The sequence below is a fragment of the Sphaeramia orbicularis genome, chromosome 19 (genome assembly GCF_902148855.1).
Source record: "Sphaeramia orbicularis chromosome 19, fSphaOr1.1, whole genome shotgun sequence".
Lineage (NCBI taxonomy): Eukaryota > Metazoa > Chordata > Actinopteri > Kurtiformes > Apogonidae > Sphaeramia > Sphaeramia orbicularis.
The window spans coordinates 42,516,008-42,533,588 of NC_043975.1; the positions used below are offsets into that span (position 1 = coordinate 42,516,008).

General features: G+C 40.4%; 1 protein-coding gene across 5 annotated transcripts in view; it reads right to left on the minus strand.

Moving 5' to 3' along the window:
• Positions 1 to 598: 598 nt before the first annotated feature.
• Positions 599 to 17,581, minus strand: part of reep3b (receptor accessory protein 3b) — a 168,507-nt gene continuing 151,524 nt past the window's right edge. The window contains exons 7-9 of one of the 5 annotated variants that reach the window (XM_030121754.1): positions 3,855 to 3,988; positions 1,603 to 1,690; positions 599 to 1,452 (exon numbers count right to left, since the gene is read on the minus strand). In XM_030121754.1, the coding sequence (XP_029977614.1) occupies positions 1,619 to 1,690; positions 3,855 to 3,988 (206 nt within the window). In that variant the 3' untranslated portion in view covers positions 599 to 1,452; positions 1,603 to 1,618. Of the gene's footprint in view, positions 1,691 to 3,854; positions 3,989 to 17,581 lie in introns of all 5 variants that reach the window. The other 4 variants (XM_030121752.1, XM_030121751.1, XM_030121753.1 and 1 more) reach the window with 4 other exon arrangements.

Consider the following 17,581-nt stretch of genomic DNA (forward strand, 5'->3'; position numbering starts at 1 on the left):
ACTCACTCATGTGTCATTAATAACTAGAGGAGACTAAACTACTGCACTTCTGTTGTTTTCCACCTAAAATGACTCCATTTTTCCTTCATGTAGTCTGTTCTGTGTTCTACCAGACATATTTAACTGTTCTTCCATCACTTTTAAGGCTCACTTTGCCCTTTTATGCACATTTAAACTTTGTCAAAAAACAACCTTGCTATCAAATGTTGCCAATTATAGTTATGGAAAAAACTATAATAATTATTATTAATGTGAAACTTCAAAGTGTCAATTAACCTCCTCAGACCCAGGAAAGTACAAGTTTTGGCTTTTTTAGTTAAATAATCACCTATATTAGAAACATCATGATGCAACAGTTTTTTCAGATGCATTTTTAAAATATGTTTTTATGGAATGTCCTTTGCAGTGGACAGTTTAGTTTTTTTTTTTGTTTGTTTGTTTTTTTCTATAGCTGTGAACTTCTTGTCCACAAACGTGGACAGAAAACCCATGTCTGGGTCTGAGGAGGTTAGGTTTCCTTCCACCCAATAAGACCAGGTCTAATGTCCTGTCTGGTCCACTAATCCAGAAAACATCAAGTTTAAGAATCTGGAGGAAAAAAAAAAATCTGTATTTTTTTTGTCTTAAAAATGACTCTGATAAACAGATTACTGAAACAGTCAACACGTAATGTAATGGCTGATGAAACAGTTGCATCTGCAGATACAACATGTATGTCTCCTGTTCATTTGGTGGGGTTATGACAGACTGACTCTATTTAAATTATTCTAAAGTTACAGTTAGTTTTAGTTTAAAGGTCAATGAAGTGTGATGTGAGTGCACCTGTTCTAAAGGACAACTACAGCTCCTCATCTGTTCACCTACAAAGGCTGAAACCACAGCAGAGTTCAGCTGCTTCTGCTGCCCCCCAGTGGACAAACTCTGCATCTGAATATGAAGTCTGTCATTAATGTTAATAAAGTGTTCAGTGTCATTTGGTCCAGCTGTCCTGCAGCATTTCATCCACCAGAGACATTTACCTCCTGAACTACAGGCAATAGACACTGTCCAATCAACACCGTCCATGTTTCTACTCACACTCAACTGTCACATGATGGTCCTGGTACAAAAGCTTACTGTCAATTTACAAGACACTCAACATGATTTATGTGGACAAAATGAAGCCAAAATCTGAAACACTACACATATACCAACACATCTAAAAACTTAACTTCCTAATGAAAAATGAGAAACACACACATGCAAAACAAACAATGTTGTCCATCAAAACTCAAAGAGAATGAAAAGGGATCTAGAGTAAAATCCAATGTGCTGGAGCAGCTGAGAATAAATACATCAGCAGAAAGCTAATCACAAGAGAAAAGAGTTCATTAGAGAAAAAAGAAAGACAGGCCGACACCGTCAGCCAATCAGAGACAGGAAGAAGACGGGCCGATGCCGTCAGCCAATCAGAGACAGGAGGAAGACGGGCTGACGCCGTCAGCCAATCACAGAGACAGGAGGAAGACGGGCTGACGCCGTCAGCCAATCAGAGACAGGAGGAAGACGGGCCGACACCGGCAGCCAATCAGAGACAGGAGGAAGACGGGCCGATGCCATCAGCAAGGGGCAGTAGTGTTCACATGCCGTAGTTGACCGAGCTCAGCGCTGGTCTCTTCTTGCCTTTAATCTTCAAGGATCCATAACGAACCTGGACAAAAATGAAGATCAGTGATGAAGTGAACATGAAACAGCTAAAACGATTAATCGATTAAAGCTATACCTACCAATGTGGCATTTCTTACAGCACTTAGTAAAAGTTTGAACATGAACAACCCGCCTCCCTCCAAAGCCCCACCTGCTTCCCCCTGCCTGAGCTCTGACGCTCCCCTCCTCTCATCTGATACACGCGGTGGAGGCGGAGGTCCGGTCTGCTTCAGCGTGTCCGAGGACCCCTCCCTCAGCAATCAGATACATCATCCACCTGCTGGGGCTCCTGTTTCATCAGTAGACCTTGTATTCAGGGGTCTGGTCTGTGCAGCGCTGGGTCAGCATCTTCACTGCACCAATGATGAGGTGCCCAGGCGATGGGCGCACGCACTGTGAACACTTGGCCTCCGCAAATTTTCCGTGGACATTTGAGGTTTCATAGTCCATACATTTATCATCCTACATCATCCTACATTGTGTGACACCAAGTACATGTACCTGTATGAGCCCCGTGGTCATAAAAGCTGACCTTTGACCTGTCTGTGTAGTCCAGTACACCAGACTTCCGGACTTTTATCTCCATCCTTCATTCATTGGACTCCTGTTTGTTACCCTTAGCTGTTTCTGTTCATAAATCCGTTTTTTCCCTTCCACATGTGGACTTCAGTTCCATCCATATACATCCAGGCAGAAGACTGTGGTCAGTGACAGGAGGGGCAGCGTGAGTGAAGCGTCAGATTCAGAGGTACACATATCACGTGGGGACGGCGATAATGGATCGGATGCGGGACGACGGTAATGGATGATAGATAGGAAGCTCTGCCAGGTTCGGCCAATTATTTCATTCGGACCAAATAAAATGATTGGTCAGAATTTTATCAGAAATATGAGCAATATATGAGAATGAAACATTTTTGAGTTTCAATACCTGGTGGATTTCCTTTACATTTTAGTTTGACACACACTTATTAGGAGCATTTGAAGATGACAAAAGAAAAGTTTAAAAATGCCACATCATACAGTATAGCTTTAATCAACTGGAATCAATTAAAAAATAGGACCAATGGCCCTGTAGATCATCAGCACCTTCTGAGGCAGATAGATGTACTTCATTTATCCCAAACTGGGAAATTATACAATCAATCCCCAGTTGAATGTGTGACGTTGTCAGGTTCTGTCTCCTGTGTTTGATACATCAGATCAATCTAACAATAAAAGTGGGCGGTACTCTCACTGGAGGAGAAGTCACATGATTAAATGAAAGTCCATATATGACTTTCTATCATAAATAAAGGCAATTTTTTAATATTTCAAAGTGGCCTATCCACCTGTGAGCTAAAAATTATTCACTTACATTTTTCCTGAATCAAAGCTTCGTTTCCTTCATTTCTCTGCTGTTAAACATTGGTCCCACTGTTGTGTTTCACATGGACACTTATTGTGATGCACATGACGTCAGGACCAACATACAGTTGTTTGTTAGTTCCATGTTCAGTTTGTATCAGTTGGATCCAAATGTGTTGTAGACTGAACTGACAGATGTGTTTGTAGATGTTATTGGACTGGTTTGTTGTTGTTTATATGTATAGATATTTTTATATATACTTTTATACTGTTGTTGACGTCGTCATTGTTATTTTTATAGAGATATTTTTTTATATATCCTTTTACTTTTATACTTTTTGTGGTTGTTTCAGTTGGTTCTGGAATAAAGGACAAGTTGTTTGTCATTTTCACATGTCTGTTTCACATATTTACTGTTTTTTTTTTTCATCTGTTCAAATAATCTTTTAATCGAATCAAAGAAAATAATCAACAGATCAGTGGGTTATAACACCACGGATAGCTGCAGTTCTACACCCTTTACCTGTCCAACTCCTCCTTCTACAGACACATGAATTTATTCCTCATGTTGTTCTCGTACTCACTGGAGGACACCACACTACTGTTTATTTTATGTACATTTCCTGTTAGTTTTTTATCATTCATTGCTTGTCTGTAACATTTGTGGATTTTTAGTTGAAGTTTCTCTGTATAAATTGCGGTGTTTTTAGTTTGATTAGTTTCTCAGTCGACCAATGCTTGCCTTTTGTCTTTGAAAGTAACAGTATCTGCTGCCCCCACCCCCCCACCCCTTCAGAACTCCTTCAGGAACTGGTGCTTACGTCTTTGCGGACTTTGGATCGGGTGATCTTGACGCTCTGTGATCGTCTCAGTCCCTTCTGAGTCACGGCCTCATCTTCAGAGAAGGTGGGCTCGGCGTCTTCATCCGACCTGTCCTCCTGGTCATAGAAATACTCTGAAACACACACAGTCAAAGCTTTAACACATCCACAAGGGCTGGAGTGGAAACACCAATGCTGCAGGACCAACTACATCAGGCTTAAGTATTCAGCCCAAATGTTTGTCTTTTAGTGAACACACAGAAAACCAGGGACACGTGGAAGAAAGAGCTGAGTATATAAGTGTCTGAGACCAAGTGGGACAAATGTCCAAAATACACTCCTGCTCCATGAATAGAAGACGCAAACTGATTCAATTTTAAATTATCCATCGTCTACAGCAGGGGTGTCCAACCCTGGTCCCTCAGATCTACAGTCATGTATGTTTTAGTCCAGGAGTGTCCAACCCTGGTACTCCAGATCTACTGTCCTGTATGTTTTAGATGGATCCCTCTACCAACACCTGATTCAAATGATCACCCTATCATCAAACTCTGAAGAAGACTGAGAATGACCGTCAGGTGGACTGGGGGAGGAAACATCTAAAACATACAGGACAGTAGATCTGGAGGACCAGGGTTGGACACTCCTGGACTAAAACATACAGGACAGTAGATCTGGAGGACCAGGGTTGGACACTCCTGGTCTACACTATTCCAAACTCAGGGTCCACAGATTTTATCCTTCGATAACAAATGTAAGTCGTCAGAAGACACGTTGTTTAGAGGTCGACCGATTTGGGTTATTTCTAAGGTCGATGACGAATTTATAAAATTTGGTCTGCTGAGGGCTGATATCTACAGCTGATTTTTGAGGCCGATATTCAAGGTTGATCTTTTTTCTTTTTTTTTTTTTTAAAGTACATTGACAATGTACTTTAAAAAAATTACATACATTAAAGTACTCTGAACATTTATTTAACTTAAAGTGCTGCCCACACAGGTGCCTGATCAAATATCTTATAACATTTTGACTACTGATCAAATATCAACTTTAAAAAAAAAAAAATTAAGTCCGATTTTGAAAAAAATCTATATTTTGGCCCGATATATCAGTCTACTTCAACTTGTGACCATCAGTGCTCACAGACAACTGAGAACCTCCCTGCACCTCCACCACCTCCGCCCCAAAACATTGGAGTTGACATTATTTATCAGTTCTGATCCTACTATTTCTATTATTGTACTGGTCCGGCCCACTTCAGATTAAACTGGGCTGAATATGGCCCCTGAACAAAAATGAATTTGACACCCTTGCTCTACTGGATTATGTTAGGGAATAAAAAAAAAAAACAGCTGCTTCAAACTCCTGTTATTATATTATTATATGTTAAATAAATGTTCCCACTTGAAGACCCTGGTGGAGGTGGGGATGACGGTGTTGGAGCTGATGGTCCAGCAGAGGGCAGCAGATACCAGCGCCTTCTACTGCCTCCAACCCCCTGGAACCAAAGGCAATACAGGACCAACAAGGCCACTCAGACAGTTTCACACAGCAACCTGTGACACAGCAGGCATTATTTGACTAAAGTTTACCTGCTGTTTCAATATGAAGTACAGACTGTGTAAATACATAGACAGTTCTTTAATGACATAATAAGGTATAATTGATAGTTTCAAATGTGTGACTCAGCACAGTCAACACCTGCACAATATGAACAGAAGTCACGAAAAACATATTCATATCAGGGAATTGAAATAATACGATCATGTGGGTTTAATCATTACTTATTATTTGTGATCTTCCCAGTTTACACAAATACACCCGGAACTTACTTCCTTCCATAAAATGTCTGTTCAACATCATTATACACCAGAGAAACAACATAACACTGAAAAATACAGAAGTGTTTTTGCTGAAAATGAGTAAAATAACTCCTAAAGACTAGGGGTGTTAGAAAATATATTGCGATATTTCATTTCACAATGCTGTATCGATATTTTTAGGTATTTATTCAAATGCAGATACTGTGGAGGTTCATTTTTGTTTTTTGATTTTCTTTATTGTTTATATGTTATTTATGATTATTTAACACCGTTTCATTAAATAATGGTTATTTCAATCATCCTAAAAGCACTTTTTACTGTCTGAGAGGCAGATGTTAGTTCCTTTGGAAACTAGGAGAGTTAGAAAAATTTTGTGATACAACATTAGATCCTGTTCTGATCAAATAAAAATGTGTTTAGTGTTTGTGCAGATTTCTGGTGTAATTCAAGTCTCCCAGGAAATAATGAAAAAAAGAAACAAAAAATTGCCTTTTTAACAGTATCATGATATATCGTGATATATCGTATCGTGCTCCTAGTATTTTGATTTGTATCGTATCACTAGATTCTTGACAACACACACCCCTACTAATGACCAGGATATATCATGATAAATAGAGTCATCACAATCATAATCCTCATTCCCCGGATCGGCTCTACTCAGAAGTATCATTGGTGATCTCTGTTCCAGCCTTCGTTCTCTGTTCTACCCCCATCTGCTGATACTTTTACTCACATCTGGATTCTATGAGAGGAAAGTTCCCACCATCCAGAGTTGGAGAAGCCCACTACCTTTTCACTTCTACAAGGAGGAGGGGGAGGTGAGGGTGGAGCCAAGGCCAGCCTTAAAGGACGTTCTGAATTCCAGCTGCAGATGAGCAGGCCTGTGTGAAAGGAGCCTATGTTTGGTTGATCAGTCCATCTTACACAAATAACAGGACTTTATTGCACGTTTCCTGTTTGTAAAAAAAACACACAGGAAATGGAGTTTTGGAAGAGTTGAATGATGTCACACCCCCCACACCGCCTGTCCTGTTGTGTCCATTACAGGCCGTCAGTCATCCTCTGAGGTAACATGTTCCAGTTGTGTTCTCCTTAAACACAGCCTACATGTCAGCTGAGAACCCACAGAGGAGAACACATTCCACTCATTCCATCCATTACCAGTCCACTCTGTGGTGAAACTCCAATTTCCTGTCCTCAGTGACGCTGAAGGCTTTATTACCAACGTACTGTCTCCACCAGAAGCATCTCATGAGGACAGTGAGAGCAGAAGTAGAGCGGTGGAGACACATCGTCCTGAGTGACAGCTAGGGATGGGAATTGAGAACCCGTTCTTTTTAAGAACCGGATCCCAGTAGCTCAATTCCTTGGCATCGTTTGCCTGCCTGCTTAACGATTCTGCTTATCGATTCCACCTTCGTTGCGCATGCACAATGACATCATGCGTACGCTGCATTGTTTTGGTCAGAATGTAGCCAAATTGGCGTTGAGGTAGAAACGGTCCAAAAAGATGACACTAGGTCCACTTGTAACACTTACAAAGCTTCCATTTCTTCAAAATGGTGGAGTTCCTCCAATATGCTCAAACATTTGTCCACAGCATGTGATTTATTTACAGGAATGTCATGTATTTGATACGCTACTTAGCGACACTTGTGAATCTAGCGGCAGAGTGAACACCAGCCCGTCATCCGGGCCCAGTTCCAGTTCCGGTGTGGGCAACAAATGTCGTACCCCCTCAAAGACAAGTTTCCGAAGGTAGGGGAAAGGAAATGAGGTGCACAACAACGGGAGACGGGCCGAGTCCGGACCGGTTCCATGTGGTGAAAATGCGGCAATAGAGGAATTAGTAAAGTGTCTTTAGTTTCACTTTCACTATATGCCCCCCGCCAAAATTGGGCCCGGCATCATCTGTTATTATTCGTACATATTGTATATGTTATATCTTCAGTGCAGATGGAAATATAAAAGACAGTTAATGCAAACGCACCTGTTCGTGCTCTTTTATTCCCTCACCCAATGACAATTGATAAGAGAATCGATAAGGAATCGGATCAATAAGCAAAATTGATAATGGAATTGAAATCATTAAATTCTTATCGATTCCCATCCCTAGTGACAGCAGACATTTCACTGTGTACCCATACCAGGTCTGATCCTGCTGGGCTCAGACCAGCTGTTCTCTGCCTTTAGCAGGAAAACTCAGATACAGTTAACTCCATACCTGTTCAGCCACACTGAGACAACCTGCTGGATTCACTGGACACCCATGCATCAGTTTGATAGAGACCAGGAAGACGGCACTGTGTTCCAATGGACAAAAAGGTGAAGATGAGTCCAGACTGACGGGTGTATCAGAGTGAGAAGACAGGTGGATGAAGGGATTGCCCATCAGGCTTAGCACCTGCAGTAAAGGCCTGTGGGGGCAGTGTTGTGATCCAGGGTTGTTTTAGTTGGTCAGGTCTGGGTTCAGCAGCATTATGTGTCCAGAAAATGATGGTAATGATGGAAACAAATGTTGAAACTGCGTAAGCTGATATGTAATTGGATCACTTCAGACTGTAGAGTCTAGAGCACAGGTGTCAAACATGCAGCCAGGGGGCCAAATCTGGCCCGCCAAAGGGTCCAATCTGGCCCGCGGGATGAATTTGTGAAAAACCGCAAAAAATTATACTGAAGATATAAACAATCAATGGTGTCTAAATCATTTTAATTCAGGTTCCACATACAGACACATACAGTCCAATTAGATTTCGAGTGGGTCAGACCAGTAAAATATTATCATAATAACCTACAAATAATGACAGCCCCAAATTTTCTTTGTTTTTTGGTGTAAAAAAAGTAAAATTACATGAAAATGTTTACATTACCAAACTATACTTTTATAAAAAATGTGAATAACCTGAACAATATGAACAAACAGAAATGTCTTAAGAGAAGTAGATGCAATTTTACCAATATTCTGCTTGTTATTAAATGTTTCTTGCGATTGTAATGCACATGTCTAAATGATAAACTGATAAACCGAGGTATAATATTGTTAAAACTGCACTTGTTTTTCTTAAGACAATTCGTGTTCATGTTATTCAGATTTTTAAGGAAACTTTGTAGACGTAAACCTGATCATAATAGAATTTTACTTTTTTACTGTGATTATTTTACTGGTCTGGCCCACTTGAGATCAAATCAGGCTGAATGTGGCCCCCGAACTAAAATGAGTTTGACACCCCTGGTCTAGAGTATAACCACATAATTACCTCAACCAGCTGTAACAGCGGAGGTAATGTTTTCATGGGGGTTTGTCTGTCTGTCTTCCTGTCTGTTAGCGAGATAACTCAAAAAGTTATGGACGGATTTGGATGAAACTTTCAGGAAATGTTGATACTGGCACAAGGAACAAATGATTAAATTTTGATGGTGATGGGAGGGGGGCACTGATCTGCCTTGGCAGAGGTCTGCGCTCTCCAAGTGCTTTTCCAGTTATAATGATGCACAACAATATTTTGCATCCTTATTCATATAAATTTCTGTATATTTCTTTTTAATTTTCTTTGTTGTAACTGTGTTTTAAAAGAGAGAGAGAGAGAGAGAGAGAGAGAGAGTGTGTGTGCGTGTGCATGTGAGTGAGTGTGTGTGTGCATGTGAGCGTGCGTGTGTATTTTGGAATATCGATCATTTCTTCCCCGATACTTTTTCTTGTACTTCCATGGAGCAACTGTAACAATTTCCTCTGATATTAATAAAGTATTCTGAATCTGATCCAAAATCAATTATCACAAGTATTCAATAAAGATGTAACACAGGGGATTTTGGTTTTTCTAGGATTTATGGTCACATCATTATTTTTGGAGTGATGGATAACCGCCACCATCCAATCAAATGGCATAGCCCAGTGGGTTCAAGTGGCGTATCGGTGTCCATCTTTCTGGTATAAACCTATTTCTGCCTGGGAGCTGAGAGGGTGTGTGATGTCAGCTGAGGACAAAGCCTTCCATATCTAACTGTATGAGAGCAGTTGGAGGGTGAAGATGTCTGTGTTCTTCCTCCCTCATCTCTCTTCATCATCAGTGTGTCTGTGCTGCTGTCTGAGCTGAATATAGAACACACTCCGCCCTCTCCTCTCTCAGTATGCTAATGCTCCTCCATCCATCCTCCTATACATTCATCTCTGTTCTAACGTCCTCTGCAGTCCTACCTCCCCGACTGTGTGTGAGTGAGAAACAGCGCGAACGGGGAGTGTGTGTGTGTTTGACATTCCACCGGCATCCCACTCAACCTCATCTCATCCCCTCTCTCTGCTGGGAAGTCATCTCAGTCACACACACAGAGCCAGCTGCACAGGGCTTTCATTGAAATGCCAGCCGTCCTGCCGCTTTTATAAAGTGAGGAAGGTGGATGAAGGGAAGAAGGAAAGCAGCAAAACAAAGACAAGGAGATGAAAATGCTCTGGTTGTTTGTGGCAGTGTGTCCTGATAGAACCACAATGGAGCTGTGTCTCCTGTACAGTCCTCAGGTAAGATACGTGGGCATCTCTGACACTGTTCGTCTGCTACCAAAGCCTTAGGATGTTGGCATTGTGTGTTAATTCACAGGCTCTGAACAGTCATGATAGCATCTGACTACAGAATGGATACTGTGGATGACACTGCTGAATGACAACATTCTATAAACAGTAGCTCACTGCTCTGCAACTGTGTCTGAACTATGTAACGATATGAAAATTTCATTTCATGGTTATTGTGACCAAAATTATCACGGTTATCATTATTATTGTGGTATTGTTGAAATTGTGCTCAAAATGTTCAAAAAGTACCTATACACACACTGAAATAATTTAACCAAGTTGTTTTTAAAAAAATAAAATGAAATAAAATAAAGCTGCAAGCAGCATTGGGCGGGACCTCGCACCGGGCGTTCCGCCTCCTGTCCGTTCCGTCTCCCGTGACCATCGACACCTCAGCTCCACTTACACCTCTCCGTCCCGATATCAGCTCTCACCCTTTTGAATAAGCAGTAATTGCAGGAAGGTAGAGTAACTTTGAAAGGCAGATTCCCAACTTCCTGTTGGAGTTAGCTCATGGGCATCAGTGTATGATTTGTCGGGCTCAATCAGGTCAACATTTTGGCATTTGTTTTATGTGTCTGTGACATTCCTACTGGCTGCGAGGGCAGTTTTTGTGTGTTTTTTAGTACATAGATGGCGCTACAGTGTCCATTTTGGCACCCAAGGGGTTAATTTTGATATTGTATAAAACATTTTACCAGCCATGACATGTTTGCCAACTTTGGTGAGTTTTTGAGCATGTTAAGGGGGTCAAATGGCAGTTTAAAGTGGAAAAAGTATTTTTAAAAAAAATAATAATAATTTTCAATAAATCCATAACAATACATCCTATCTCAAAAATTTTTGCATGTGAGAGTTGTGATGAGTGCCCTGAATATATAGCTATATAACATGTGGGGAAAAAGTCCAAAGTGAAAAATGAGTTCCGGACATCACAACTTTCCGGGCTTCTAAAAAAAAAAAATCTAAGGTTGTTCTGAAAAAGTTGCGAGATCACTTTTTTGAGAAGCGTTCACTCTATCTTCAATCAAATTCAAGAAATCAAATTTTATTTATATAGCGCCAAATCATAACAAAAGTTATCATGACACTTTATATGTAGAGTTGGTCAAAACCAGACTCTAAGCCAATTTACAGAAACCCAACAGAATCCTCCAGGAGCAAACACTTGCGACTGGTGACAGTGGCGAGGAAAAACTTCCCTTTAACAGGCAGAAACCTCGAGCAGACCCAGACTCCTGGAGGATGGCCGTCTGCCTTGACCAGTTGGGGTTGAAGAGAGAGGGTAAAGGAAGAAAAAAAGAGAGAGCGTTATAGAGATAGAGAGAGACTGGGGGAGAGGGGGAGAGGGGGAGAAGGGGGGAAATAGGGGGAGACACATGGATGCAGTTGATGCACAGGTAACTGAACTAGAACATCTATGGAACTATATAATAAACACTATCATAACTATATGGATAAGTCTTTTGGTGGTATTTAGAAGTCAATACGACAAACGGTGTCAGATGAGTTAGTTTTAGAAATTTTATTTTGAAAGGCATATTGCGAACTTCCTGTTGGAGTTAGGTCATGGGTGTCGGCATATCATTTGTAGTGCTTCATCCTACAAAATTTTTGGCACTGGTTCCATGCCTGTAAGACATTACTATTCGCCACTACGGCTGTTACCGTTTTTTTTTGTTTTTTTTTTTACAAAGGTGGTGCTAGAGAGCACATTTTGGCACCTATGGGGTTCATTTTTACATTTTATCAAATTTTTTGCCAGGCCTAACATGTGTACCAAAATTTGGTGAGTTTTTGAGCATGTTTAGGGGGTCAAAATCCAGTTGAAAGTGGTGTCTGAATAATAATAATAATTAAAACCGCAAGTGGTGTTAAGGCCCTCGCCCTCCCGCGCGACCGCCTCCCCATGCGACCACCGAGGACACAGACAGTGAGAGGACACTGTATCGTGGGCTCGATCTGACATTCTGCGAGACAACCATAGTTTTACACTTCTGAAAACGACCGCTCAATTGCGAGCTCATCACAGCCACGCCAAACATTTGATCAAAAATGTAGGTGATAATTTTTGATCACACGTGTGTAGGTGATTTTCACCGAGTTTGGTCCTGATTGGATGTAAACCCTAGGAGGAGATGATGAAAATATGAGGGGTGGGATTCTGAGAAAAACCTATTCATTTGAATGGCACAGTTTTGATGTTGTCATGGCAGCACGATTGTAAATAGGGGTGTGTCCTCATTGGCTTTTTGGTTCAGTTTGGCATGAGGGATGTGTGTGTCAAATTTCTTGTTCCTATGTCAAAAATTTTTTTTTACTCCCATTCAGAAACTGTAGGGGGCGTCAGAGAGCCATTTTACAAATCATCTACGATTTACATGTCATCAGGTTCAGGTTTTCATTCCGCACAAAAGTTACATTGGGTCCAACTCAATCTGACTATGTCTGTGAAAGATATACACACTTTTATACTTCTAAAAATGGCCGCTTCGTTGTGAGGTCATCACAGCCACGCCCAACTTTTGATCAAAAATGTAAATGGAAACTTTTGATCACACGTGTGTAGGTTATTTTCACCCAGTTTGGTCCAAATTGGATGTAAACCCTAGGAGGAAATGATGAAAGTATGAGGGGTGGGATTTTAGAGGTTCACACTTCCACCCAATATGGCCAACTTCCTGTTGAGTTTAGGGCGGGGCCATAATGGAATTTTTACTTGTCCTACCATGGGCTATGTCTGGACCAAGTTTCATCTTTCTACGTTAAAATTTTTTTTGAGTGGGTTCCCATTTGCGCAATGTATTTTCATATTTTGAGGGGGCGTGGCCAAGTCATTTTTCAATATTTCTAAAATTCTTCTTGCTGGAAAATTCTACCTTTCGACGGTGTAATTTTCAGTCTGTGTACCATTAGAGGAACACAAGGAGTTTTTCAGCAATTGCTTCCCTGGGGCAAAACCCTGTTCATTTGAATGGCACAGTTTTGGTGTCGTCATGGCAACACAATTGTAAATAGGGGTGTGACCTCATTGACTTTTTGGTTCAGTCTGGCATGACAGATGTGTGTGTCAATTTTTTTTTCCCTATGTCAAAAAAATTTTTTTTGTCCCATTCAAAAACTGTAGGGGGCGTGAGAGAGCCATTTTACAATCAAACTATACGAGTTACATATCATCGCGCTTAGATTGTCATTCCACACAAATGTTACATTGGGTCCAACTCAATCTGACCCTCTGTGTGCGAGATATAAACACTTTCATACTTCTCAAAATGGCCACTTATTTGTGAGGTCACCATAGCCACGCCCAACATTTGATTAAAAATGTAAATGGTAACTTTTGATCACACATGTGTGTAGGTGATTTTCACCCAGTTTGGTCCAAATTGGATGTAAACCCTAGGAGGAGATGATGAAAGTATGAGGGGTGGGATTTTAGAGGTCCACACTTCCACCCAATATGACCGACTTCCTGTTGGGTTTAGGGCGGGGCCATAATGTAATTTTTTACTTGTCCTACCATGGGCTATGTCTGGACCAAGTTTCGTGTTCGTACGATGAAAAAAATTTGGGGATGGCTCCCATTCGAGTAATGTATTTTGATTTTTGAGGGGGCGCTACCGAGTCATTTTGCGATATTTTTTCTTTGTGACTTCAAATAAAATAATTTTTCACCAGGCTTGAATTTTTGGTCAAATGAAATTGACTTTTTGTGAACGTTTAACGGGTGAAATTTGGGATCAAAGTGTCCAGGAAAAATAATAACGGAACCATGCGATTTTAATAGGCCCTCGCCGACATGTATGTCTGGGCTCGGGCCTAATAATATCAAAACAAACAATAGGGCCTTGCTTCAAGGCAAGGCCTCTCACTCTGTGAGTGAAAGGGCCTCACCTTTCTGCTCGGACCCTAATAAAATAAAATAATAGGCACAATGTACTTTCTGTTGGCAGAAACATTCAAATATTAACTCTTAGTGGTCTGAGCCTATTTTTCCGTTTTTCAGTACTTTTGATTTTGCCTTTATATACTATATAAACAAATGTTTACTATACCTATGTTTGGTAACTTTTTTTTTTCAGCACAACTTCATCGATATCATCTGACAATTTTTTTTTTCACTTTAACCTACTATATCAACATAAAAGGACAAAAAACACAAAAAATATATATAATCCGATTTGAAAAATGTATATAATTTATTGTATAAATAACACACAGATGCTCAACGAACCTTTTCAAAGACTTTAAAAGTGAATACTGGTTCAAAATATTAGGTATATCAAATCAAAATCCTAATAAATTAAAACTATTCTCAAATATTTGGCATAAAAGCAGATCTTTACGTAAGCATCGTTTCCCCTAAAAGTGTGGTAATCAAACACGGTAATCTTGATAATTAGAATTTAAACGGTAATACTAACCATCTGCAATTTTACCGCAGTTCATCGTTATACTGGTGATCATTATATCCCTACTCTGAACCAAAGATAACTAGAGATCACCTGTTGGACACAAACTATAAATTAAAATGAATCTGTCATGAGGGGTGATCAGAAAAGTTAAAAACAGTTGATATCAATAATCATCAGACCTACAATCAAACTGAATTCAGTGCTGACATTCACTGCAGGTGAGATAAAACAATTCCAAAAATATGTTATATGTGGACGGCCCTTTCACCTTGTTCCTCATGTAATACAATTCTGCAGATGTTTGACTGCTGCAACACATCATCTGTTTCCAAAACAACACAGTATGTCTATACTAGACTTCCATACATTTCCTGAAGGAAATGTAACCTGTGTGCTTGCCTCTTTCTGGATCAGTGGACTTGTGCGATGTTAAAGCAAGAAATATCTGCCATTCACTTCATATGTGAATCTGTGTGTCAGTGTTTGTGGACTAACGTCACCACAGACTTTCTATAGACCTGTATTCAGATGAGAAGCCCCTCCCACAGTCTGTGTCAGTCCTGTTAAAGCAGTGTTTAAATAGGCTCCTTTAATTGAATAGCTCAGTGTGTCTGTATGTGATCCCAGGTGAGCTCATTCATTTCATATAGAGAATTTCAGGAAAGTTTTTGAGCTTAATTATATTTATTAGGCCTGAGCCCAGACATACATGTCATCGAGGGCCTATTAAAATTGCATGGTTCCGTTATTATTATCATTAGGCCCGAGCCCAGACATACATGTCGGCGAGGGCCTATTAAAATCGCATGGTTCCATTATTATTATTAGGCCCGAGCCCAGACATACATTTCGGCGAGGGCCTATTAAAATCGCATGGTTCCGTTATTATTATTATTAGGCCCGAGCCCAGACATACATGTCGGCGAGGGCCTATTAAAATCGCATGGTTCCATTACTATTATTATTTTTCCTGGACACTTTGATCCCAAATTTCACCCGTTAAACGTTCACAAAAAGTCAATTTTATTTGACCAAAAATTCAAGCCCGGCGAAAATTTTTTTTATTTGAAGTCGCCAAGAAAAAATATTGCAAAATGACTTGGTAGCACCCCCTCAAAAATCAAAATACATTACGCGGATGGGAGCCCTCCCCAAATTTTTTTCATCGTACAAATATGAATCTTGGTCCAGACATAGCCCATGGAAGGATAAGTAAAAAATTACATTATGGCCAAGCCCTAAACCCAACAGGAAGTCGGCCATATTGGGTGGAAGTGTGGACCTCTAAAATCCCACCCCTCATACTTTCATCATCTCCTCCTAGGGTTTACATCCAATTTGGACCAAACTGGGTGAAAATCACAGACACACGTGTGATCAAAAGTTACCATTTACATTTTTGATCAAATGTTGGGCGTGGCTTTGATGACCTCACAACGAAGCGGCCATTTTTAGAAGTATAAAAGTGTGTATATCTTGCACAGACATTGTCAGATTGAGTTGGACCCAATGTAACATTTGTGCGGAATGAACACCTGAACACGATGATATGTGAATCGTAAAGATGATTCGTAAAATGGCTCTCTCACGCCCCCTAAAGTTTTTGAATGGGAGTGAAAAATTTTTTTTGACATAGGCAAAAAAAAATTGACACACACATCTGTCATGCCAAACTGAATCAAAAAGCCAATGAGGACACACCCCTATTTACAATTGTGTTGCCATGACGATACCAAAACTGTACCATTCAAATGAATGGGGTTTTGTCCCAAGTATGTAATTGCTGAAAAACTCTTTGTGTTCCACTAATGGTACACAGACTGAAAATTACACTGTGGAAAAGTAGAATTTTTCAGCAAGAAGAATTTTAGAAATATTGAAAAATGACTTGGCCACGCCCCCTCAAAATATGAAAATACATTGCACGAATGGGAACCCACCCAAAAAAAATTTCAACATAGAAATATGAAACTTGGTACACACATAGCCCATGGTAGAACAAGTAAAAAATTACATTATGGCCCCGCCCTAAACCCAACAGGAAGTCGGCTATATTGGGTGGAATTGTGGAAATCCAAAATCCCACCCCTCATACTTTCATCATCTCCTCCTAGGGTTTACATCCAATTTAGACCAAACTGGGTGAAAATCACCTACACACCAGTGTGATAAAAATTTACTATTTACATTTTTGATCAAATGTTGGGTGTGGCTGTGATGACCTCACAATGAAGCAGCCATTTTTAGAAGTATAAAAGTGAGTATATCTCGAACACAGTGTCAGATTGAGTTGGACCCAATGTAACATTTGTGTGGAATGACAACTTGAACACGATGATATATAACTTATATAGTTTGATCAAAAAATGGCTCTCTCACGCCCCCTACAGTTTTTGAATGGGAGTAAAAAAAAATTTTTGACATAGGAACACGAAATTTGACACACACATCCCTCATGCCAAACTGAACCAAAAAGCCAATGAGGACACACCCCTATTTACAATTGTGTTGCCATGACAACACCAAAACTGTGCCATAGAAAAGAATGGGGTTTTGTCATAATCCCATCCCTCATACTTTCATCATCTCCTCCTAGGGTTTACAACCAATTTGGACCAAACTGGGTGAAAATCACCTACACACATGTGCGATCAAAAGTTATCACCTACAGTTTTTGATCAAATTTTGGGCGTGGCTGTGATGAGCTCGAGATTGAGCGGTCATTGTCAGAAGTATAAAACTGTGCTTATCTTGCAGAATGCCAGATCGAGCCCAAGATACAGGTTCCTCTCGCTGTCGGTGGCCTCGGCGGTTGCGTGGGGAGGCGGTCGCGTAGGAGGGCGAGGGCCTTAACACCGCTTGCGGTTTTAATTATTATTATTCTCTCACCTCTTTGGATGCAAATTTGACCCCCTGAACGTT